General features: G+C 37.9%; 1 protein-coding gene across 1 annotated transcript; it reads left to right on the top strand.

Annotated features, from left to right (window-relative positions):
- The first annotated feature begins 4,462 nt into the window (after nucleotides 1–4,462).
- LOC123389835 (mitochondrial import receptor subunit TOM20 homolog) lies at nucleotides 4,463–25,442 on the top strand. Its single transcript, XM_045072450.1, is given in 4 exon segments — nucleotides 4,463–4,598; nucleotides 21,505–21,557; nucleotides 24,750–25,076; nucleotides 25,078–25,442. Coding segments are annotated over 4 exon segments (828 nt in total). The 3' UTR covers nucleotides 25,390–25,442.
- Nucleotides 25,443–27,626: the final 2,184 nt, after the last annotated feature.

Raw genomic sequence — 27,626 nt, 5'->3', positions numbered from 1 at the left:
GAGCACAGGCAGACAGAGTGGCAGGCAGAGTCAGAGGAGTAGCAGGCTCCCTGCGGAGCAAGGAGCCCGATGTGGGACTCGAGCCCAGGACGCTGGGATCAGGAACTGAGCTGAAGGCAGCTGCTTAACCAACTGAGCCACCCAGGCATCCCTGTTCAAACTTATGTTTAAGTTTAATCCTTGCTGTATGTAACTGAAGATTGTTCCTTTCCACTGCTGCATAGCATTCCATTTGATGACTATATCACCATATACCTATTTTATTGTTGCTACTGTTTACAGTTTGGGGCTATTAGAATGGGGTTGCTATAAACATTATACATGTATCTTATTGCATATGTTTAAAATTCTCTAGAATCCACATTCAGGAGTGAGTTGATGGTTCCTAGGCTATGTATGTGTTCCACTGGATAAGAGGAAGATAAATTGTTCTTGAAAGGTTTTGTAACAAATTACACCCCAACAGCAACCATGGTCTGAGAGTCCATGCTGTTATCCATCCTTGCCAAAACATGTTAGTGTCAACGTTTTTGAATTTTCCTGATTAAAAATAAAGTTAAATACTTTCATATATGCTTACTGAAATTTTGTATGTCTTATTTTGTGAAGTCCTATTTAAATGTTTTTCCCATTTTTTCTGTGGAGCCTCTGCCTTTTTTCTAATTTATTTATAGAAGTTCTTTATATTTTCTTAATATGAATCCTTTGTATATTGTATGTATTAAACTGCCTTACACTCTGGGTGCCTGGGTGGCACAGTTGATTAAGCCTCAAACTCTTGATTTCAGCTCAGGTCGTGATCTCGGGGTCCTGGGAACGAGCCCCATGTGGGGCTCTGTGCTCGGCACAGAGCCTGCTTGTCCCTCTCCCTCTGCTCCTTCCCCCTATGCTCTCTCTCTTTCTCAAATAAATAAAATAGTTTTTAAAAACCTGCCTTACACTCTATGGTTTGTCCTTGTACTGCTTTATTGTTGTCTTTTTTTTTTTTTTTTAAGGAATAGAATTGTACAATTTAAGTACTGTTCAATTTATTGTCTACAATGTTTGTATAGTCTGTTTTAAATAATTTCCTCTATAATAAAGTCATGAGACTCTTCTCACTTATCCTCCAAAAGTTTATAATGCTGCCTTTTCACACTTGGGTCTTCAATCAACATAGGAATAGATAGTGTGGGGTCAGAAACAAATTTCATCTTTTGACCCATATAGATAGCAAATTTTCTCAGCCCCATGTATTGAAAAGAGAGTTTCCCCACACTGATCTGTAATATCACATTTTTTCATAAACCAGATAGCTACATATATGTGGTTTTATTTCTGGACTCTCATTCTGTTTGCCTATTCTTGCAACATGCCACCTTAAGTACTATAATTTGGGAAAGTCTTGCCTTCTTGTTCTTCCTCAGAATTATTCTTAGCCCTTTACATCCCCATATAGGTTGTAGAATCAGCTCATTACACATACATACTGACAAAAATCCTGCACCCCCAAAATATATACACACACCAACCTGTTAGGATAGTGATTGGGAATACACTGAATTTATAGATAGATTAGTTTGGAAAGAATTGATATATTTTAAAATTGAGTTTTCTATTCCATGAATATAGTGCATCCCTTCAATTTAGTTAGGTCTTCGTGTGTGTGTGTGTGTGTGTGTGTGTGTGTGTGTGTGTGTGTGGCAGGGGGAGAGAGAGAAATTGAGATAGATCTACCCCAACATATCTTTTCATCCATCCATTTTGAAGTTTTATAACATTCTCTATAAATATCTTACATGTATTTTGTTAAATTTGTTCATTGACATCTGACATTATTTTTATGCGGTGGCAAATACAATTCCATTTTCATCTTCTATTCAATTAGAATTTATATGTTATTTCTAAAAGCAGTTTCCCTAGCAATTAAAAGCTATAAACAGCCTTTTTCTTTTCTTTTCTTTTCTTTTTTGAGAAAGAGAAAGAGAAGGAGAGAGTAGGGTGGGGATATAAGGGAAGGGGCAGAGGAAATGGGAAAGAGAAAGAATCTTAAGCGGGATTGATCTCACAACCCAGGATCATAACCTGAGCTAAAATAAAAAATCAGATGCTCTAACTGACTGAGCCCCCCAGGCGTCCCTACACACAACTTTTTAACGAAAGTTAACTAGCATTCCTAATTTCTACCAAGATGATGCAAGGATTCTAAGATACTTTATTTCAATCCTCACTCATATATATAAATTGCTTTTCAATTTTATAAAACTTGAGTATCATTGTTTTATGCAGTCAGTGTTTATTTACATTTATTCATTTCTTTACATTAAAAAAATCTTCATTTCTTTTGTAGCTTAGATCTTCCATCTCTGATCATTTTACTTATTCTGAAGTATAAATTTAAAATTTGCTTTAGTATGGATCATGGCAAACTCCATCTTTTTGTTTGTTTGTTTGTTTGTTTGTTTGTTTGTTGGAAAAATGAATTTTCCTCCCTACTCTTATTTTCTGGAAGATATTTTTTCCTGGGAGAAGTATTTTATTTATTTATTATTTATATTCATTTTTTGAAAGATTTTTTTTTCCCCAAGTAATCTCTGCACCCAGCATGGGGCTCAAACTTACAACCCTGAGATCAGGTGTCCTATGCCACACTGACTGAGCCAGCCAGGTGCCCCTGGGAAAAGTACTTGAGATTGTCAGTTGTTTCTTTCTGTATATGGAAGATACCATTGCAATGTTCCATGGCTTCTATCGCTGATAAGAAGTCTACTATAAGTTTAATTGTTGATCTGCTGGAGGTAATTTGTACTTCTATTCTGGATGGTTTTAAAATCCCCATTTTTGTCTTTGGTGTTGCCATAATGAAGTCACCATAGTGAACCTGTAGTTCACTAGCCTGTGTTTAGAGTTGGATTTCTTTTTAATATACTTGGAATTCGTTGGTTGCTTTATTCCGTGGATTGGTGTCTAGCATGCATTCTGAAAAAAAAAATGAGGCATTGTCTCTTCAAATATTATCTTTGCCCCAGTCGCTCTCCTTCTCTCTTATTCTTGTGAAACTATGATCAAGTTTGCTTTAGATCTTTTAATTCTATCCTTCATTTTTCTTAACCTCTTTTCATATAATCTTTTTGTCTCTCTGTATTCCTTTTCTTTGTGGATAATCTTCTTTTAGTAACTTCCAGTTTTCTAATTCTTTTTCTAATTTGTCTCATCTGTTAAACTCACCCAATGAGCTTTCCATTCCAATTTTTGTATTTCAGTTGTAGAACTTATATTTGGTTCTTCTTCATATTTTCTATATCATTCAAAAATCATTTTCCCATACACTGCAGATGTTTTAAGGGTCTTTAATTTCTTGAAATAAAACAGTTGCTTTATAAACAAAGCCTGATAATTATAAAATCTTTTATTGCCATCAGGTTGTAACTGCCAATGATCTCTTGAGAATTGTTTCCTTGTGTACTAGTTTTGTTGTTGTTGTTGTGATGAATTATTTTCCTTTGAAAACTAATTGTGAGAATTATTTGAAACCTATCGTAGAGAGACAGTCCAATCAAAAAGAATTTGTATTTGCTGTAATAAAATTCTTAGGCACTACTAATTGCAAACACTTTCAATTATATGCACAGCTTGACATTTGGGAGAAGTTTTTTGGGTAGTAAGAATATAGGTTGCAAATCCATCTATTAACTTTTTTGTGGTTGTGATATATCCAAGACAGGCAATTTCTCAATGTCAATACAAAAATTTTCTGATGTATTCTATGGTTTTGGGTTGGTTGTATTTTTATATGTCCCTGGCTTTATGTAGGAAGAGTACCTCATTAGACTCCCCATTCATTAGGCCCTAGATTTTAACTTCTGAATTTTATGTCCTGTAAGAAATATAAATGGCCCTTTTGCCACAATTTCACTATTCTGCTTACCTCTCTGGGTGTACAGTTTCTTATAGTGTATAGTGTATAACTTCTCTACTCAAAATGCTAACAAAACAGGAGGCTGGGTACTGAGACACTAGGAAACACGCTCAAGGAATAATATCAGCCCATGATTTAACTCTTTGAAGAAATAATCTTGGTTTCCTCCTTGGCTCTTGAAGATTGGTTAATTATCATGAAGGACACAATAACTATCTGGACCAGGAAGTTCACACCATCAGACTATCTCAGTGGAAACAAATGGTCATTGATGTTCTTCACTCCAGAAAGGCAGCAGAACAGGAGACAAAAGTTTGGGAAAAACTAGCCAAAATGTATAAGACCACAAGAGATGTCATCTTTGTATTTGGATTCAAAACCCATTTCAGTGGTGCCAAGACAACTGACTTTGGTATGACTTAGGATTACTTGGATAATGCAAAGAAAAATGAACCCAAAAATTGAGTTGCAAGACAGAGGATGTATGAGAAGAAAAAGACCTCACGAAAACAGTGAAAGTAATGCAAGAGCAGAATGAAGAAAGTCAGGGGGACTACAAAGCCAATGTTGGTGCTGGCAAAAAGTGAACTGGAGATTCAACAACAGAAGGAGAAACACTTGGCAGTGACTTTATCTGTGGTGATTGTGCAGATTTTTGATGAGAGAATTAATAAACCAGAAATTAAAGGAAAAAATGAAAGTATCCTCATGATTCCTATAATGTACCAAACCACAGCAAGGACAAACACCCACCAGAACAAGAGATGTGAAACATCATCTCAAATAATCAAACTATTTACTAGGAAATGGGTACATTCCTATTGAAACTTGAAGGTATATGCTATAAAATAAATGAACTATGGATTAAAGTCATTTGGAGAATCCACAAGCACTTTCTCCAAGAAATGCTTCTCCAACCTAAGCAGAATTTTTCTAATTTAATTCTTTCTCATCTTTAAAGCTTTTCTGGTTCCTCTCAGTATTTGCCTGACTTGACTCTCAAAGTCTTTTCTTTGGAGTGTGCCATAGCAATTATGTTTCTCAAGGTCAGGTGATAGGTGGCAACTAGGAGAGCTCAGGTCCAGGTCCTGGCTTCACCATAATTCCAAAACTCCTTTGGTTAATGAAATGCAAGTCTGATGGATTATTATTTCTGGATCTTGACTCTGTAAACTGGATTAGCCCTTGCAGTCTCTGGACTGCTACAACAGACTAGAAGGCTAAGACTTGAGCCCTATGGGCTAAGTGCCTAAGGGCACTTTTGGTCACTTACTGCCCACTAAAGTGGGTTTATTCAAGAGTGATAATCTTCTGAAAGCTAAACATGGTGAAAAAGCTAAGTGTATGTAAACTATGTATCTGCACCCAAAACTAGTATTTGTAGATGTGAAACTAATTTGTTCATTATTTTTTACAGAGAATAGAGAAAAAAGGTTTAAAATGTGTGTGTGTGTGTGTGTAAGTGAAGAGATGCCATTTCTCCCCTAAACTGTGCAAATCATACTATTTGAGACAATTGTGCATGTATTTACTTCCTCTGAATTATATTTTCACAACACAGTTGCCAAGTATTGGTCTATTTCTACTGCAGAGAGTAGTGCCTGGAATTTGTCAGGGTTCCTCTGCTATTACTCTGTGGGTTGTGCGGTTGTCAGGATTACGTTCAGTGTGTATGCGTGGGAAAGGTGCTGGCGGTGGGTGGGAGGTAGGCAGAGGGAGAGGCAGCAGGAAATCTGAAGAGTAAGAGATTTACCTAAGAAGATTATTTTCAAGAAAAAAAAAAAAAGGAATAAGAATATTTTCTTTTCTTTCTCAGAAAGAGTAAGTCTGATAAAGAAATATAGTGTATAAAACAACAAATATTTAGGAAAAAAAACCTCAAATTTTTATTTTTTAAAGACCAATTTATAATATTAAATTTCATGCTGTTAATAATTCTTGAGTAAAACAATTTTATGTATAGCATGACTAATTTCTCATATCAAGATTTAGTAACAATAACAGAAATTTACAGCTGGAAGGAAACTTAGTACTCTCCTAGACCTTGCCTTCATTTTTAAGAAGAGAAAACAGAGCTAAAAGGTTGACTTGCCAGAGGTCATAGTCAGTGATAAAAAGGCTAGGATCCAGGTCTCATCATTTCCTCTCAGATGTCCTTAACACAAATAATTTTGAAATATTAACTTTTCCAATTTGCAGAGCTTTTCATTTGAGCTCGACAACACATTTTCACATAAATCATATTTGTAGGAGATATTATAAGCATTGCACCACATCCCAACATGAACATATTTCAAATCTGTACCTCTCTACTTTTAATTCATTTTTTTACTAAGAACAGTTAAGAAAAGATGTTTGTATATAAGTATATATTAAGAATGCTGCCTTAGACTATTCTTACCAATTTCATTAACATGAAATATATCTGAATTACTACAATTTTAAAAATTTACAGCAACCATCAATCTCAAAGATAGACCTATTTTCTAAAAGTCATACCTTCTAAAATCAAGCAAATTATGAAAAAGGGGAAGTGAACATGAATCTTTTTGAAAATTACGCAGCACTCTAATTGAAAGTCCTTTACCCTTCTACCGTTTTTATTGTTTTTTTCATCTTTTCCCCAAAACTACATATAAATAATATGAGAAAAGGTCTTCATCGATCCATACAAAGTTTTTTAAGCAACAATGTAATACTACTTCATTACAAGTCCTCTGGGTACAGAATCTTTTGGTGTGGACATGGAACTGACCGACGGAAGTTTCAGTCTTCGAAATGCTAGCTCAGAATAAAGACCAACATGTGGAGGATGATAAACTAGTCTGGATCCCCTTAATAAAAAGACCAATTTTCAATAAAAATATGGTGAATACATTTGTATGTTTAAAAATGCACAACTGTTTATGTTAAAAATAAAATAGCTTTGGGGGGAAACCTTAATAACGAATTAATGGAATTCATAGCACAGTTTTTATAAGAAAATATTTTTCTAGGTTCCTTGTTTGGAGGGCTGGGAAACTGTCTTCCTTTTGTCATGGATAATGGCCACTGGCAAAAAGGCAACATGGAGGCTCAAGGAATAAGCCCTCCTCTCCAGAGGAACACAGCATGAGCACAGTACAAAGACAGCATTAGTTATGTCTTCATAAGTCAGATGCTCAGAATCCATAATACCTAGACTCCTATTAATGTTGAATGGGACAATCTATAATAATGTGATCACAGTGATTACAGGTCTGAAAGGGATAAAATAACATTTTGTCCAACTCATAAAAATCTCACCGGATCATGAACATCTAACTAAGTTTCTAGTTTATGTCATATATGTTCCAAATCTCACCACCACTGAAATCTTAGGGTATAGGTATTATCATCCTCATTTAGCAGATGAGAGAACTGAGAGACTAAGAGAAGACAAAACTCTGGATGATTGACACATCTCCAAAGGCAAGAGAAACAAAAGCAAAAATGAACTACTGGGACTTCATCAAGATAAAAAGCTTTTGCATGGCAAAGGATATAGTCAACAAAACTAAAAGGCAATCTATGGAATGGAAGAAGGTATTTGCAAATGACATATCAAATAAAGGGCTAGTATCCAAAATCTATAAAGAACCTACCAAACTCAAACCCAACAAACAAAAATTCCAGTCAAGAAATGGGCAGAAGACATGAATGTTTCTCCGAAAGAAGACATACAAATGGCCAACAGACACATGAAAAAAAAATGCTCATTTCTCACCAACGGGGAAATACAAATCAAGACCACCACAAGATACCACCTCACACCAGACAGAATAGCTAAAATAAACAACTTAGGAAACAACAAATGTTGGTGAGGATGCAGAGAAAAGGGAACCTTCTTACAGTGCTGGTGGGAATGCAAACTGGTAGAGCTACTCAGGAAAACAGTATAGAGGTTCCTCAAAAATTTATTTTTTTTAAGATTTTATTTGTTTATTTGACAGAGAGAAATCACAAGTACACTGAGAGGCAGGCAGAGAGAGAGAGAGAAGGAAGCAGGCTCCCTGCTGAGCAGAGAGCCCGATGCGGGACTCGATCCCAGGACCCTGAGATCATGACCTGAGCCGAAGGCAGCGGCTTAACCCACTGAGCCAACCCAGGTGCCCAGGTTCCTCAAAAATTTAAAAAGAGAGTTACCCTATGACCCAGAAATTGCACTACTAGGTATCCAACCAAAGGATACAAACATGGTGGTTTGAAGGAGCACCTGCACCCCAGTGTTTGTAGCAGCCATACCTACAATAGCCAAAATATGGAAAGAGCCCAGATGTCTATCAACAGATGAATGGATAAAGATTTGTTATGTGTGTGTGCATGTGTTATATGGAATATCACTCAGCCATCAAAAAGAATGAAATCTTGCCTTTTGCAATGGATGGAACTACAGTGTATTATCCTAAGTGAAGTAAGTCAGAGAAAGACAAATACTGTATGATTTCACTCATATGTGCAATCTAAGAATCAAAACAGATTAACATAAGGGAAGGGAAGGAAAGATAAAACAAAATGAAAATGGAGAAGGAGGCAAACCATATGAAAGGCTGAACTCTAGAAAAAAAAACTGAAGGTTGCTGGATGGGAGGTTGCTGGGGGGAAGGGGTAATTGGGTGATTGGCATTAAGGACATAACCTGATATAATGAGCACTGGGTGCTATATGCAACTGATGAATCACTAAATTCTACTCCTAAAAATAGTAATACAGTATATGCTAACTGAACTGAATTTAAGAATTAAAAAAAAGTCTGTGATTCCTTTGCTAAGATGTGCTGAGCTCTATCACAATTGTGTGACTTAAATGAGCTATAAATTAGTGTTCATTCTTTCCTATAGATAATTCTCATTGTTCTTTAGTGTAAATTAACCGAGCCTTATTAAGTGTGGCTAACTGTCAGGCTAAGGATACACGGACAAAACCAAACCCAGAGACCCTCAAAGAGCTCAAACCAGTGGAGAAGTTTAATATATAAACACCCTGTTACAGATGAAGGCGATTGCAATGAAAAGATCACACAGAAGTGGGGTGGTAGCATGGAAGAGTAAAGGATTAACTTCGTTTGAATTTTCTGGGGAAGATTCTTATAGAAGATGACTTCTGAGGGGCACCTGGATGGCACAGTCAGTTGAATACCCACCTCCTGTTTGCAGGTCAGCTCATGGTCTTGGGGTTGACGGATGGAGTCCTGTGTCAGACTCTGCACTAAGTGAAGAGTCTGCTTGAGTTTTTCTTTCCCTCTCCTTCTGCCCCTCTGCTCAGGCTCACTCACTCTGACTCAAATAAATAAATATTTAAAAAAAAAAAAGGGATGACCTCTGAGATTATTTTTGAAAGATAAACATGAATTCACGAGATTGAGAAGGGCCAAAGAGCATTCCAAGCATTTGGTAGGTCCTGGAGACTTCTCCCTCCTGGCATGTAATTATAAGCTGTCCCGCACTGCTGGTGTATAAAGTAAGAGTGGGGCCTGTGGGACCTGAGGCTGAAGAGGCAAAGGCAGATTAAAGAACCTCACGTGTGCCTGTTACAGTTTGAATTCAGCACAAAGCCACTAAGGAATCATTGGTGGGTTTCAGTTCTCGGAGATAAAGTATGTATTATATTCAAGTTTGAAACTGATGATGTTGGTAACAGATGGATTAACCAAACACCCTAAAAGGGCCTCTAGAGATCATACATGATCTGGCTCCTTTGTATTTCTCCAGCTTGATTTTGAGTCATCCTCTTCTGTCCTCTATCTGGTAACACGAAACCACATTCGGTTCTCTTTTCTGGGCATTTGTACAAGTGGTCCCTTTGCTTGGAAATTCTTTCTTTTCATTTTGAGGGTCTAACTCTTCAACTTATCTTTTAGAGCTTAACAGGAAGATAATTTCTGTTGGAAAGCTTGCACTAACCCTCAAAAATTGGAGCTACCTATCTACCATGTGGTACTTAGTCTGCTTGTACTTCCCTTCTCAAGCACTTACTTCACTGTCACGTGACCAACTGCCTGTTGATTTTCTCTCCAGATACTGTGAATTTTCTAAGGGCAAGCTTGATGGCCTGTGTATCTACAATACCTAGTGCAGCCCTGCAAAAGAGACAGTGTTTGAAAATAAGCTCTTGAATGGGTGCTGAATATCAAGTGTGCAGCTAGCAGTTGATCAATTGGGTGACCAATGATAAAGGTCTGAACTGAAGAGGGTTAGGATCACTAAAACTTGGTGACCTGCCAGAGTTAAAGAGGAAAGAAAAAAAGGTAAAAGATTAAGTAGTGAAGGATAGTTACCAATTTTTAAGAAAATAGGTAGGACAACACAACCATGGTTGCCTATAAACTCTCTCTCTCTGACCTCTCTCCTATTGCTCCTACCTCAGTTTTCCCAAAATGCGAGACTTACTCTTGCTTCACAATGGGCAACTGCTGTTCCTTCATCCTGGAAAAATATTCCCCAAATGTCCCCATGGCTTGCTCCCTCACCTCCTCAGATCTTTGCTCAAATGGTAACTGTATAGTGATGGCTTCCCTGAGCATCCCACTTAGAATTATAACCCTATCCACATCTTGGCTCTCCTTAGTCCTCTTCCCTCCTCTATTTTTCCCCACAGAATTTATATCAGAAACACAACAGATTTATTTGCTTTGTCTTTTCCACTACAGATGTGTTCCCTGAGGGGTAAATATTTGTTAATTTGTTTACTTCACTACTGTACCCTCAGGGCCTAGGACATAGTAGGCATTCAATATATGTTTAATTAATGATTGAACAAGTGAATTAACAGTAGCATCAACATCGGTACAGAGTGGGGAAAAAGTATGCAGAAAATGATTATGTGCACTTTTAAATATGCTCAATTAGAAGAGGTCACTGAGAAGAAAGACAAAATTGGAAGAAGAGTAGCAGGGGGACCCTGGGTTTGCTTTATCCCTCTCAACAGAGGAGCTCAACATCAAATCATTTTGAACAACTAGGAAATAGATTTGAGGATTAAGAAAATAATCTGTGTAACTGGAGGGAAAGTGGCAGATGTGAGGTTTGGAGCTATGAACTAGGGGAGAGAAAAGCTGTGGTGCTGGGAAAGGGAGGGAGCCATTTGTGTAGAGTGAAGCCAGGGAGAGAGGGAGAGGGCAGGAGAAAGAACAGCATATCGGGTTCCTGCAATATGCTGGGGTGAGGGGATCCCCTGAATGGCACTGAGAGAAATCACTCCCCCTCCTGGAGTACATGTGGAAGAGGGATTTTGCTTTTCTGTGGACAAAAGGCCCCCTAGGAGCCACTGAGTGGCTGTTTAGCAGCAGGGGACAGAAGCATGTGTAGAGGGCAGATATGCTGGTCACAGCTTTCCACTGTGGGGCCCAACAGACTCCACTCTGTGTGACTGCCTTTATGGGACAGAATGGTGCTGGGCAAGCTGCAAGCCTCTCCTCCTAGGGAGAGAAGCAGGTCCACATCTTGCTGGGTCCTTTAAGATTTGGAGTTTTCAATACCAGCCATGGGACAAAGATAAAACACATAACTGTGGCATAGCGTGTGCAGATGGCCAGGCACAGGGAAGTTGAGGTGCAGTGATATGATGAAAGCCTGGAACACAGGAGAAGAAGTTGTTCACTTTTTTACCAGGGCCTCCTAAACAGTAGCAGCTGTGAGTTTTCCCCCAGGTTGAGATGGTGGGGTGATAGGATCTTCCACACATTCCCTTCCCCCCACCACCATGGTTGGACTTAAGAGAGAAACAGAACCTCCAGGGGAGGCTGGAGTCCCTTACACCAAACCCTGCCCTTGTGCACCCAACAGCGGCAAGTTTTCCTAAGGCAGGTCTGACTGTAAACCAGCACAGGGGGCCTCTCCCTCAGAACAACATACGCTGCCCCACATGTACCAGGTCTACTAATCACAGAGTGCTCTAAAGCATCAGCTTCAGTTCTGGTGGAAATAGGACCAGGTTTTCTTTTCTTAAGAATTCTTTTATTTCTTTATTCTTTATTTTCTTCTTCCTTTGGCATTAGGCTTATAGTTTTGTGTTTATTTGTTGGTTTGTTTCTTTTTTTCCTTTATAGGATCAGCCTTTTTTTGTTGTTGTTGATTCCCCCCCTTTTCCTTCCTTCTTTCTCATTATTTGGAATCAGGGTTATAGTTGTTTGTCTGTCTGTTTTTTCTTCCTTTTCCTTTTCTCTTTTCTTAGATCAGCCCCTTTTTTTAATTTTTTTTTTTTAAAATTAGGCTTATCTCAACAAACAAATCAAAGCACACCTAGTGAAAGGTTCAACCACCTCCCACTGCAAGCACGGAGGAAGTCTGAGCAAACTGACCTGTGGAAAAGGGCAGCCAAAACACTACATCAGAGTGCACACAGCATACAACAGAAACACTTCCTGAAGTGCAAGACCCTGGACAGTGTGTGACCCCTTCTTAATATAGTATTCCTCTCAGGAGCAGGAAACATAACATTCTTTCATGACATGCAAAAGACAGAAACCTAGACATAATGACAAGACAGAGGGATTCTCCCTAAAAGAAATAGCAGAAGAAATCACAGCCAGGGATTTCTCAAAACAGATGTAATCAATATATCTGAACAAGAATTTAGAATGACAGTCATAAGAATACTACCTGGGCTTCAAAGCAGCATAGAAGACACCAGAGAAATCCTCACTGCAGAGATAAAACTAGTCATGCTGAAATAAAAATGCTATAGCTGAGATGCAGAACCAACTGGATGTAATCACAATGAGGATGGAAGAGGCAGAGAACCAAATAGGTGATAGTGAAAATTATGGAAAATAACGAAGCTGAAAAGAAGAGGGAAAGAAAACATCATGAATACAAACTTAGGGAATTTAGTGATTCAACAATGTGCAATATTATCTGTATCCCAGGAGTCTCAGAAGAATAAAAGTGTGAAAATGGGGCAGAAAGTTTATTTGAACAAATTATAGCTGACAATTTCCCTAATCGGGGGAAGGAAACAGGCATTTATGTCCAAGAGTCACAGAGAACTCCCCTCAAAACCCAAACAGAACAGGTCAACACCAAGATATATTAGAGTGAAACTCACAAAACAAAAAAGATAAAGTGAGAATTCTGAAAGTAGCCAGGGGCAAAAGGTCCTTAACCTACAAGGGTGGACACATAAGGTTAGCTGCAGACCTGTCCCCAAAAACGTAGCAGGCCAGAAATAAGCAGCATGATATATTCAACACGCTGACTGGGAAAAAGAACACAGCCAAGCGGCAAAGCTGTCATTAAGAATGGAGGGAAAGATAAAGAGTTTCCAAGATAAGCAAAAACTAAAGGAGTTCATGAACACTAAACCAGCTCTGCAAGTAATACTAAAAGGGATTCTTAGAGCAGGAAATAGATACCAAAAGTGACAGGAACTTTTTAAACCATTTTTAAAAGGAACACAGACAATCTACAGGAACAGCGATTTTACAAGTAATACAATGGCACTAAATTCCTATCTATCAATAATTACTCTGAATGTAAATAGGCTCAATGCTCTAATCAAAATACACACACGGCTTCAGAATGGATTAAAAAAGAAAAAAAAAAAAAAAAAACCCACCAAGATGCTGCTTACAAGAGACTCATTTTAGACCAACTGACACCTCCAGACTGAAAGTGAGGGGTGGAGGACCAGGCTAATGGATACCGTGCTAATGAATCATGCTAGTGGACATCATAACAAAGCTGGAATAGCCATACTTACATCAGAAAAACTATATTTTAAACCAAAGACTGTAGTAAGAGATGAAGAAGAGTACTGTATTATAATAAAGGGGTCTATCCAACAAGCTCTAAGAGTTACAAATATTTATACCTCCAACTTGGGAGCAGCCAAATATATAAATCAATTAGTAACAATCTTAAAGGAACTCATTGATAATAATATGATAGTAGGAGGGGCCTTTGACACCTCACTCACTCCAATGGACAGATCATCTTAAGGAGATCAACAAGGAAATAATGACTGAATGGCACACAGGACCAGATGGACTTAAGGGACATATTCAGAGCATTCCCATCCTGAAGCAGCAGAATACATATTCTTTTTGAGTGCACATGGAACATTCTCCAGAAGAGATCACATACTGGATCACAAATCAGGCCTCAACAAGCACAGGAAGACTGAGATCATACCATACATATTTTCAGACCACAGTGCTAGGAAACTTGAAGTCAACCACAAGAAAAAATTTAGAAGGACCACAAATGCATGGAGGTAAAAGAACATCCTACTAAAGAATGAATGGGTTAAGCAGGAAATTAAAGAAATTAAAAAAAAAAAAAAAAATGGAAGCAAAAGAAAATGAAAACACAACAGTCCAAAACTGCAGCAAATGCAGTTATAAGGAATTTTATCGCAATATAAGCCTTTCTCAAGAAGAAAAGTCTCAAATACACAACCTTAACTTACACCTAAAGAAGCAGGAAAAAGAACATCAAATTAAGCCCAGAATCAGCAGAAGAAGGGATATAACTATGATTAGAGCAGAAATAAATGATATACAAGTAAAAAAAAAAAAAAAAAAATAGACACATCAATGAAAGTAGGACCTGGTTCTTTGAAAGAATTAACACAATTGTTAAATCCCTAGGCCAGACTTACCAAAAAGAAAAGAGAAAGGACACTAATAAATAAAATCACAAATGAAACAGGAGAGCCCATAACCAGCAATGAAGAAATTCAAATAATTACAGGAGAATCTTATAAGCAATTATATGCCAAAATATATAAACTACCAAATATATGGAAATATATAAACTACCAAAACTGAAATAGGAAGGAATAGAAAATCTGAACAGACCCATAACCAGCAAAGAAATTAAATCAATCATCAAAAATAACCCAAAACACAAGGTCCAGGGCTGGATGACTTCCCAGTGGAATTCTACCAAACATTTAAAGAAGAATTAATACCTATTCCTCTGAAGCTGTTTAAAAAAGTAGAAAAGGAAGGAAAACTTCCAAACTCATTCTATGAGGCCAGCATCACCCACCTTGATTGCAAAAAACCAGACAAACACCTCATTAAAAAGAATTACAGACCGATATGGCCAATGATCATGTGCAAAAATTCTCAACATGATTCTAGCCAATCAATTTCAACAGTAAATTAAAAGGACTATTCACCAAGATCAAGTGCAATTTATTCCTGGGCTACAGGGGTGGTTCAATTTCCGCAGGTCAATCAACACGATACACCACATTAATAAAAGGATAAGAATCATATGATCCTCTCAACAGACGCAGAAAAGCATTTGAAAAAAGTACAGCATCGTCCTCGAAAAAAAACCCTCAAGAATGTAGGGATAGAAGAACATACCTCAACATCATAAAGGCTGTATACAAAAGACTAAGAGCTAATATGATCTTCAATGGGGAAAACTGAGAGCTTTACCCCTAAGGTCAGGAACATGATAGGGATGTCCACTCTTACTGTTATTGTTCAACACAGTCCTGAAAATCCTAGCCTCAGCAATCAGACAACAAGAAGAAAAATAAAAAACATCCAAATTAGCACAGAAGAAGTCAAACTTTCACTCTTCTCAGACAACATGATACTTTATGTAGAAAACCTTTATGTAGAAAGATTCCACCAACAAATTGCTAGAACTGATATATGAACTCAGCAAAGTCACAGGATACAAAATGGACATTCAGAAATCTGCTGCATTTTTCTATACACCAATTATAATAAAACAGCAGAAAGAGAGATCAAGGAATCAATCCCATTTACAATTACATCAAAGACAATAAGATACCTAGAAATAAACCTAACCAGAGAAATAAAAGTTCTGTACCGTGAAAGCTAGAGAACACATATAAAAGAAACTGAAGAAGGCACAAAGGAATGGAAAAACATTCCATGTCATGGATTGCAAGAAAAAAAATACTATTGTTAAATGGTCTATTCCACCCAAAGCAATCTACATATTCAATGCAATCCCTATCAAAAATAACACCAGCATTTTTCACAGAGCTAGAACGAACAACTATAAAATTTGTATGGAACCAGACAAAACTCTAAATAACTAAAGTGATGTAGAAAAAAAAAAAAAAAAAAAAAAAAAGGCTGGAGGCATCACAATTCCGGACTTTAAGCTCTATTACGAATCTGCAGTCACTAAGACAGTATGGTATTGGCACAGAACAGACATATAGATCAAAGGAACAGAAAAGAGAAACCAGAAATGGACCCACAAGTGTAAGGTCAACTAATCTTCAACAAAGCAGGAAAAAAATATCCAATGGGAAAAAGACACTGTCTTTAAAAAATGGTGTTGGAAAAAACTGGACAGTGACAGGCAGAAGAATGGCACCAGACTACTTTCTTACACCACACACAAAAATAAATTAAAAGTGGATGAAAGACCTAACTGTGACACAGGAAACCATCAATATTCTAGAGAAGAACACAGGCGGCAACCTCTTTGACCTCGGCCATAGAAATTTCTTACTAGACATATCACCGGAGGCAAGGGAAACAAAAACAAAGATGGACTATCAGGACCTCATCAAGACAAAAAGCTTTTGCACACTGAAGGAAACAATCAACAAAACCAAAAGGCAACCGATGGAATGGGAGAAGGTTTTTGCAAATGACATATCAGATAATGGGCTAGTATCCAAAATCTATAAAGAACTTCTCAAACTCAACACCCCAAAAAAAAATAATCCAGTTAAGAAATGGGCAGAAGACTTGAATAGAACCTTGTCCAAAAAAGACTTTCAGATGGCTAACAGACACATGAAAAGAGGCTCAACATCTCGCATCATCAGGGAAATACAAATCAAGACCAAAATGAGATACTACTTCACACCTGTCAGAATGGTTAAAATTACCAACTCAGAAACAACAGGTGTCTGTGAGGGTGCAGAGAAAGGGGAACCTTCTTGTACTGTTAGTCAAAAGGCAAATTGGTGATCCACTCTGGAAAACAGTATGGATTTTCCTCAGAAAGTTAAAATGCGAGCTACCCTATGACCCAGCAATTGTATTATTAGTTATTTATCCAAAGGATACAAAAATTCTGATTTGAAGGGGCACATGCACCCCACGTTTATAGCAGTACTATCAATAATAGCCAAATTATGGAAAGAGCCCAGATGTCCATTAACAGATGAATGGATAAAGAAGATGTGGTATATGTACAATGGAATACTACTTGGTATCAGAATGAATGAAATCTTGCCACTTGCAATGATATGGATGGGACTAGAGGGCATTATGTGAAATAAGTCAGTCAGAGAAGGACCAATACTCTGTGATTTCACTCATATGTGCAATTTCAGAAAAACTGTTAAACAAAGAGGAAGGGAAGGAAAAATAAATAAGATAAAAAAAAGCAGAGAGGGAGGCAAACCACAAGAGACTCTTTAATGTAGACAAGAAGCTGACAGTTGCTGAAGGGGAGGTGGGTGGGAAAATGGGCTCGATGGGTGATGGACATTATGGAGGACACTGGTTTGAATGTGAACTCGGTGTTGTATGCAGCTGACGAATAACTGGATTCTGTTCTTGAAAGCAGAGCCACACTCTATGTTACCTAACTTGAAATTTAAGAGAAGAAAGAAAGGGGGGAAGGGGAGGGGCGGACGGACGACGGGAGGAGGAAGGAAGGATGGAGGAAAAGAAAGAAGCAAAGGAACAAAGGATATAAAGGAGTGCCCAGAAAAACAAGTAAATGGTTCAGAAACTTGCAAATGTGTTTAACTAATTCCAAAGACATGCCCATCACAGTTACATGTACCATTTTTCAACCATTAGTAGATTAGTAGAGATTAAAGATTTGGAAAAGACCCACCTAATTCATGTTTTTGGGTTAAAGTCACAATACAAATGCATACCCACATGCCATATAAATACTTAAGGCTATAAATGAAGCAAACTCGAAAAGAAAATGCATTCCTTTCTCTCACTTTAAAAAAGAAAGAGGTCTCTGAGCAATACAACTGGTGCTCCGGGAAAAGGTTTCAGCTAGTATAAGAAGCATTATCATACTCACAAACAATGTGCACGGGAAAAAGAAAAATTTAAAAAGCTATAGAAATTGGGAAACATCAATCTTTAAGGTTTGGGCAAAGGAAGAAGAATAAGCAAAAGGGGAGCCTGGGTGACTCAGTGGGTTAAAGCCTCTGCCTTCGGCTCAGGTCATGATCCCAGGGTCATGGGATCGAGCCCCGCATTGGGCTCTCTGCTCAGCGGAGAGCCTGATTTCCTCTCTCTCTCTCCCTGCCTGCCTCTCTGCCTAGTTGTGATCTCTGTCTGTCAAACAAATAAATAAATAAATAACCTGGGGGGAAAAAAAGGCTAAGAACAATGCCAGAAAAGGAGAAAGGAGAGAATTTGAAGAGGTTCAGTAGTATCCAGTGTAAGACAAACTATAATAAAGGAAGAGAAAGACCCAGAGTATTTCATAATTAGGTTACTACTGACTTTAGTCAATGCAGTTTTAGAGGATCACAAAGTAACAATGACGAATAACCACCACTTATTGAACAATCACTTATAGGTATATTCAAGGGGGTGATTCAAATGTACTATCGCTAATCTTCCCAACCACATTACCAAGTACCTCTCCTATTATCCAAATTTTATAGAAGAAAACTTAGGCTAAGTAAGATGAAGTGTCTCATATGTTACAGATGAACAAAAAGTGGAGGAGCTAAGGTTTGAGTCCTAGTAAAAATATACCTTATAAAATGTTTTGTTCATATGACACTCTTGATGTAAATTCCACATGCATAAATTTTTGAGGTACAAAAATCTTGCCACTTTAAATACCAACAGTCACATATTTTAAAGATCTTTAAAAGAATTGTTAAAAAACCTTATACTTGATCATTTATGAATGCCATTATGAATGTCAATTGCTGTATTTATGCCTTTGGGAACAGTTGAGTCGTTTAGATTTTTTTGCTTTTATGATGAAAGGCACTATGAATTTTTTTTTTTTTTTTGAGAATCTGTGTCTTCATTTTATGATTTTTTTTTTTGCCTATGGGCTAGAATCATGCTAAGTGCTATACATATATCCTCTCAGGTAATCCTCACCATAACCTTATGATTTAAGTTCTAGTATAAGGAAAAAGAGGAGAGAGTAAATATCTTATCCAATGTCACATATTCAGTCCTAGCAGAGGTTTTAGGTCTCTGAGCCTCCAACTCCAAAGCTCTTAATCTTAATTCTGACTCAGCTGTTTGCCAGGGTGATATGCCAATGAGGTCCTTAGTCACTTTGCAGATAGACCAGATTTCCGGATAAGTATTGCCCTAAATGAACTCTGAGATATTCAACTTCCAAAAATTTGCTGTTAATTGGGGAAAAAAAAAGTTAACCTTTTAGATATTTGGACAAATGCTAACAATTTAAGAAAAAAAAAAGGAAGCATCAGTATTTGTGAGTACTCTGTCATAATAGTTTAATAATTGCATTAATTTCCTATTTGTTACCAAATTACCGTAAATTCATACTTTAAAACAATGCTTTTTATTACCTTGTTGTTGTATAGGGTCAAGTAACCTTGTATAGGTCTCACTGAGTTAAGGCTGGGGACAGCTGCATTCCTTTCTATGGGCTCTTTGGGAGAACCTTCCTTTTCCAGATTCTTGAGATGGCACATCTTCCTTGGCTTATGGTTCCTTTCCTCCATTTTTAAAGCCACAAGAGCAAAATGAGTCTTTATCACATGAAATATATTTCACCTTCTTTCCTGCACTCCTCTTGCTCTTTTAAGAACCCCTCTAATTGGGCACCTGGTGGCTCAGTGGTTTAAAGCCTCTGCCTTTGGCTCAGGTCATGATCTCAGGGTCCTGGGATCGAGGCCCGCATCGGGCTCTCTGCTCAGCAGGGAGCCTGCTTCCCTCTCTCTCTATCTGCCTCTCTGCCTACTTGTGATTTCTGTCTATAAAATAAATAAATAAAATCTTAAAGAACCCCTGTAATTACACTGGGCCCACCTGTATAATCTAGAATCCTCTCCCTCTTAAGGTTAGCTGATTAGCAACTTTGACCCTATCTGTAACCTTAATTCGCCTTAGGCTGTGTAAGGTAACATACGCACAGGTTCTGCAGATCAGAACATAGGCACCTTTGGGGAACTCGTATTCTGAATACCACAGTAAATAAGAAAATTCTCACCTATAGCATAGTATGTTCCTACTATTGGAGAACAGGATGGAGAACATGTGTTCTCCATTTCTTTTTATTTTTTTTTTAACCAATAGAAGGAGAGGGAAAAAGATACTAGGCTGATTGGGAAATACGATTTGGATTATACTATTTGCAGAAATATTTAGGCTGAATTTTCAAAATTTATCTTGCAGATCTTAAAAGTAGTCTTCAGCTATCCTCAGTCTAGGCAATAAAACAGGGGCATATGCTGTGGTCCGGAAAGGTGCTTACTTTCTATAAAAGTGAAAAGGATCTGTTCGTTAGTCTTCATTCATCCGTTCACCCTTGCCCTTGCAAGTTACACTTTCACCCTTCCTAGCAATGTCCATGGCCTCTAATTTACATATATGACCAAAATTCAAGCTATCTGAATGTAACCCATCTTTGATATTAGTGATTCCTCATACATCTTAGTGAAGCCTGCGGGTTTTCAGAGCTTTTTCTATACTTTAGAAAAACTAATTATTCCAACTAATTTTTCCAGCCCTAGAATCACATGAAGGAAACGTTTTTTAAGCCACGAGTGGAAAAAGTATTATTAACATTTTCTTATCAAAGCTCACCTTCCTCGGGGCGCCTGGGTGGCTCAGTGGGTTAAAGCCTCTGCCTTCAGCTCAGGTCATGATCTCAGGGTCCTGGGATCGAGCCCCGCATTGGGCTCTCTGCTCAGCGGGGAGCCTACTTCCCCCTCTCTCTTTGCTTGCCTCTCTGCCTATTGGTGATTTCTTCTGTGTCAAATAAATAAATAAAATTTTTTTTTTAAAAAAAAGCTCACCTTCCTCTCTTTCCCTAATATATCCTCCAAATTCTCAGAAAGTAACCTAATATTATTCCCACTTCCATTGTAATAAGTTGAACAGGGAAGACTTGCTAACCATAAATATTTAAAATAATAATTCAAAAATTGCTAAATAATTATTAAATAATAATTATATACTAACCTTTATTTTTTTAAACTTTATGTTTCTAGTACTCTTTTTTTTTTTTAAGATTTTATTTATTTATTTGACAGACATCACAAGTAGGCAGAGAGGCAGGCAGAGAAGAGAAGAAGCAAAGCAGGCTCCCCGCTGAGCAGAGAGCCAGATGCCCAGCTTGATCCCAGGACCCTGGGATCATGACCTGAGCCAAAGGCAGAGGCTTTAACCCACTGAGCCACCCAGGTGCCCCTAAACTAACCTTTATTACAATGCAACAAAAAAGAAACTGCAGAGGAATAAATTTAAAACAATAAGTTGTATCAATATAAAGAAAACACTGAAACTCTACTAAGAAAATAGAACATAAATGGAATAACATACCTTGCTGTTAGAATGAATATTGGAAGGATAACAACTCTCTTAAAATGAATACATTTTTACTTCACGGAAGTAGAGTTGTCCCAGACCAGCAGCATCGACATCACCCTTTGAATTTTAGGATACACAAATTCCAAGCCTCAACTCAGACTCAGTGAATTAGAAACTCTGAAGGTGAGGCCCCACAAACTATGTTTTAGCAAGCTTTCCGCAAGATTCTGACTGATAGGTGCAAAAATCTGAGATTCCTGTTTTAATGTTTTTTTTTTAAAGATTTATTTATTTATTTATTTGACAGAGATCACAATTAGGCAGAGAAGAAGGCAGAGAGAGAGGAAGGGAAGCAGGCTCCCCGCTGAGCAGAGAGCCAGATGCTCAGCTTGATCCCAGGACCCTGGGATCATGACCTGAGCCAAAGGCAGAGGCTTTAAACCACTGAGCCACCCAGGCACCCGTTTTAATGTAATTTTAACAAAAGTAACAACGTAAATTTTTCCTCAACAGGGAAATAGAAATAGACAAGCTGATTCTAAAGGTCATATGGAAAAATACCCATTAAAATGTTGGCAAAGAAATCAATGGAAAAGAATAGAGAGTCCATAAATATTCTCTCTACATAAAGGAATTTAGTACCTAAGAAGAGTGGCGTTTTATTTATTTTTTTTAAAGATTTTATTTATTTACTTGACAGACAGAGACCACAAGTAAGCAGAGAGGCAGGCAGAGAGAGAGGAGGAAGCAGGCTCCCTGCTGAGCAGAGAACCGGATGTGGGGCTCCATCCCAGGATGCTGGGATCATGACCCAAGCCGAAGGCAGAGGCTTTAACCCACTGAGCCACCCAGGCGCCCCAAGAGTGGCGTTTTAAATCAGAGAGGAATGATGCAGAGACAACTGGTTAGCCCTCACAAACAATAAGCCACCCAAATAAATAACGAAATGGAACAATAAGTTCCTGGAAGAAATAAGAGATGAATTTTTATGAACTGAGAAGAAACAAATGCCCTTCTAAGCAAGACATACAGGTAGGAAGAAGACTGGGAAATCTGACTGACTGCTTAAAAAAAAAATTAACAAAGAAAAAAGTACTGTAAACCACACCATGTGACCAATAATCAGCTAGAGAAAAGAATATTTGTAATATGTAAAACAGACCAAAAGTCCAACGACTCTAACTCACAAAGAGCATTACAAATTAAAACTCAATAAAAAAATGAGAGAAGGATATGAAAAGAGGTGCTGTGTGTGAAGCGAAGAAGACTCACAAACATATGAATATATGAAATATATGAGAAGGTATTATAAGAGAAGAGAAGTAAAAAAATAAGGAATAAGGAGAAATTTTCGTCTTTGAAATTGGCAAAACATACTTGATAATCCAATGTGGCAATGAGGAGAAACAGCATTCTCCTTTACCACAAACAGAAGTATAAACTGATGAAACATCATTGGAGGCAATTTTCCAACATCCATCAATATCTGAAAACAAACACACCTTACATTTCATAGTTAGGAACTTATCGTTCAGTAATAGCACACATGGTCAAAGAGATGTAAATGCCATGGTGTTCATCCCATCATTGTTTGAAATAACAAAATAGTAGACCAAACCAAGTGTCTGTTACTAGAAAATGTGTAAATAATGCCCTATTCATCTTACAATACCAAACAACCACAACAACAAACTGAAATAGCTCTATGTAGCAACATCTAAGGTAAATTACCAAGTTTAAAAAAATGGTGAATAATAGAGAGTACAGTATATTTCTATATGTATAAAAGGAAATACAGATCTTTTGTCTCTCTATATACATGCTTCTCTAGGCATGTATTTATGAAAGACACACAGTAGCTGTTAACACTAGTTAATATTCTGGGAGTACCTGGGTGGCTCAGTCGTTAAGCATCTGCCTTCGGCTTAGGTCATGATACCGGGGCCTGGGATCAAACTCTCTGCAATGGGCTCCCTGCTCAGCAGGAAGCCTGCTTCTCTGCTTCTCTCTCTCTCTCTCTCGTTCCCCCTGCTTGTGTTAACTCTCTTGCTGTCTCTCTCTAATAAATAAATACACAATCTTTAAAAAAATATTCTGTTTGGGGATCCAGGGTCGAGGTGTTTAGGGTAGAAACCTTATTTACAACACTTTTTTTTGTCTATTTCTACTATTTGAATTGCTTTTTATTTTTTTTTTTTTTTTTTAATTTCACTATAGTGGATACACATTACATTAGTTTCAGGTGAAAATAGTATAGTAATTCAACAACTGTATACATTATGCTTTCCATACCACAAGTATAGCTGCTATCTGTCCCCATACATTGCTATTACAATATCATTGATTATATTCCCGACACTGTACCTTTTATTCCCATGACTTACTCACTCCATAACCGGAAGCCTGTATTTCGCTCGCTCCTTCGCGGTTTGTTCATCCCGCCCCACCCCCAGCCCCCTTCCCTTCTGGCCACCATCAGTTTGTTTTCTGTATTTATAGGTCTGATTCTGCTTTTTGTTTGTTTATTCATTTTGTTGTTTAAATTCTACATATAAGTGGAATCATATGGTAGTTGTCTTTTAAAAAGTAGAGCTTAATGTTTGGAATGGTGGAGTAAAAGCAATAGCAACAATGGCAAAACTCTCAAAATCATCTTTTTCCAAACTCTGCAAATTGACTTCAGTTAGTTATCTCATTTTTCTCTTAATCCCATTCCCCTATCAGGTTCTGGAGTAGCAATGAAAACAAAGAGCCTCACCACTCTGGTAGCTGGATAAACTCGCAGCCTATCAATACATATAGGATTAGGGTAGGTTTAGAATTCCCTGAAATGTCCATACCTAAAGAACTGTCAATATTTGCCTATCTAGCATCTCACCAAACGATTCCATTTTCAAGGCATTTTATTTCATGACTCAAGAGCTGCCTCTGTGCAAACAGTGTTACTTTGGAGCGCTTACGAAAGAAAATCAGTGGCAATTAGTTAGCCCTGAAGCTGTTGGAGGGAACTTTAAGGCTTGGGGCTGATGAGAGGCTGATCAAACAAACACAAATTAAAGGGAAAATTGAAGAATTAAGATGTCCACATGGAACCCTGAAAAACTTCAACATATTCCTGGGGTTCTAGAGGCTCATGTACATGCAAAGAGCTTAGTGCGTGACCATGAAAGACTTGAGAAGGCTCTGAGCTCTCATTTCTGGCTGACTGACTTTGAGACTCTGTGCAAGCAGAAAGTGAAGGCTAAGGCCAAGGCAGGGTTGTGAACTGCCCGGTGGAGCACTGAGGGAACGCCCCGACAAATATACCAAGCCCCTCAGCAAAGGTTGAGAGACTTCTTAGTTCAACCTCCCATCAATCATTGGCTGACTGCTAAGGCACCAGAACAGAGACTTCAGTGCCCACACAACAAAGAACGGGACTTTACAGAACCATCACTTAAAACACAGAGAGCAGCTTTCCGCGTCTCCCGCGGCGAGCGGCCGGTCGCAGCGGCGTGGTCGCGGCTTCCCGGCCCACAGCTTCTTCGCCGGCCCCGCCGCCGCCGCGCGCTCGCTCCTGCCTCTGGGCCGTGGGAAGGTGGTGGCCGGAACCGCGCCGGCGCCGCCGGCGTCTGCGGGGCTCTCTGCAGCGGGTACTGCATCTGCTTCGGCCGCAAGAGGCCGAGTGACCCCAACTTCGAGAACAGGCTTCGAGAACGAAGAAAAACAACAAAAGCTTGCCAAGGAGAGAGCCGGACTTTGCAAGTTACCTGACCTTAAAGATGCCGAAGCTGTTCAGAGATTCTTCCTTGAAGAAATACAACTTGGGGAAGAGTTGCTAGCCCAAGGCGAATATGAGAAAGGTGTAGACCATCTGACAAATGCAGTTGCTGTGTGTGGACAGCCACAGCAGTGGCTGCAAGTGTTACAGCAGACTCTCCCACCACCAGTGTTCCAGATGCTTCTGACCAAGCTTCCAACAATTAGTCAGAGAATTGTAAGTGCTCAGAGCTTGGCTGAAGATGATGTGGAATGAGAACATGTCAACATAATCTCAATTAAAAATATTTTTTTAAAATCTGAAGTTGGAAGATGAGCAGCTCTGGGGGGGGAAAAAGGGCAAATAGGCTTGTTACGGACTGTCCTACACTGAAATCTACCAAACTTAATTTTTACTTTGTGTAGATCCATTCGCCTGTTTTATTTATTTTTTTTTTTCCCAGTGAAAAGTGTATTTTGATACACTATGCTGTCCATTTTATAAATATACTGATTTACCAAAATATCATGGATTTTATTCCTAAAACGTGCAATTAAAGTGTACATATAACATCACATTACTTAGGTTAAAAATACTCAGTGCTTAGTTTTGAAAGATAGGCCGAAAAAGTAGAGGAGAAAGCTGAAGAATGCACGTTCTTTTTAAGCTCGTACATTTGCTCTCCATTAAAGAATTGGATGGAGTCTATCAAAACTGAGCATTAAAATCTTTGAGAGATTATTTTTTTTTTCCTTTTAATCTCTTAAATATGATGTGAGAAGTGCTGCTGTGTGCTGTATTAATTCACCTCCTCCCCGTGTATTTTTGTCATTTTAATCGGTGGGCTTAATGTGTTCTGGATATTTATCGTATTTTAGATGTATGTAGTAAATAGCACCGGGAATTAAATCTATGTACATCCTTTTTCTAGCCATGTGAGCCTCACTAATTACTGTCTACCCTCTTTCCTCACTTAAAAAATGAGGGAATTGGTCTGCTAATTCAGAGAAGTGTCCCTTTCAGCTTTTAATTCATTTGTTTCTGTTAAGCACCACCATCTCCTGAGGGATATATTTGTTTGGACAACCAGGCCTTGCATTTTTTATACTCTGAAGTTTGCATGCTTGCCTGACTTAGTATTTCTGAACTGATTCTCCCACCCCCCCCCCCCCCCCCTTTTTTTTAAAAGATCTAACTTGTGTTGGTTTTCACTGAAATCATGCTGTTCTGTCATTACTCTTGTAAATCTGAAACTTAACCTTTAGGGTAACTGGGATGATAAACTTGTAAAATGTTTGTTCCCCTTTGCTTTTATCTTCAGTGTATCTCCTTAATCCTCCTTCAATCTCATTCATTTATCTTGTTATGATGAGAATAAGGTATAACCTTATGGCTGAAGACTTGGAAAGAATGAAGGTGTTCTCGAAATAGTGACATGTTATCTGCAGTCACAGGTTGAACATTAGGTCTGAAAATAAAGATCCTTGGTACTTAAAAAAAAAAAAACACACATATCATAAATATCCAGTTTCTACAACAACAACAAAAAGAGATTATAATCAAACAAAAAAGCATAGCCTATAAACAGGAAAAATAGCAGTTAACAGAAACTGTCCCTGAGGAAACCCAAAAGTTGGATTTATTAGCCAAAGATTTTAAATCACCTATAATAAATAAGTTGAAAGAACTGAAAGAAATCATGTCTAAGAACTATGGGAAAGTATGCAAATGATGTCTCATCAAATAGAGAATAACAATAAAGAGATATAAATTATTATTCCTTTTATTTATAAAAGATTTTATTTTTAAGTAATGGTCTACACCCAGTATGGGGCTCAAACTCTAGAGTCACACGCTGTACTGACTGAGCTAGCCAGGCACCCTTATTATTTGAAATCGAAGAGAAATTCTGATGTTGAAAAGTATAACTAAAATGAAAAACTTCTCTAGTCTGAATAATATATTTATTATTTATATAATATAAATGTAAATATAATAATATATTTATTATTTACAGAAGAAAGAATCAGTTAACTTGAAGACAATGAACTGAATACAGGTCAATTGAAACTATCCAGCATGAGAAGGAAACAGCAAAAGGAATGAGGAGAAATTAACAGAGCCTCAGACACCTGAGGGACACCATCCACCATCCCCAACATGTAAAATGGGAGTCCCGGAAAAAGAGAGAGAGAGAAGGAGCAGAGATGGAATATCTTAAGATGGAGTGGCTGGGAAAGGTGGGAGAAAGAGAGAGAGAGAGGAGAGAGAGGAAGGAGCAGATGGAATATCTTAAGAAATAATGACTAGAAACTCTCCAGATACAACAACAACAAAAAGAATTAGTCTTAGAATTCAAGAAGCTCAGTAAACTCGAGTACAATTAATCAACAAGATCTACGCTCAAACATTTCATAGTCAAAATGTCAAAAGAAAAGGACAAGAGACAATCTTGAAAACTGCAATGGAAAACGTGATCCTCAATAAAAGTAAAGACTGACTTCTCACTAGAA

Source organism: Mustela putorius, unplaced genomic scaffold (assembly GCF_011764305.1).
Source record: "Mustela putorius furo isolate JIRA1106 unplaced genomic scaffold, ASM1176430v1.1 tig00004036_pilon_pilon_pilon, whole genome shotgun sequence".
NCBI lineage: Eukaryota > Metazoa > Chordata > Mammalia > Carnivora > Mustelidae > Mustela > Mustela putorius.
The sequence above is the reverse complement of the archived record's forward strand: the minus strand, read 5'-3'. Positions and strand labels throughout refer to the sequence as shown.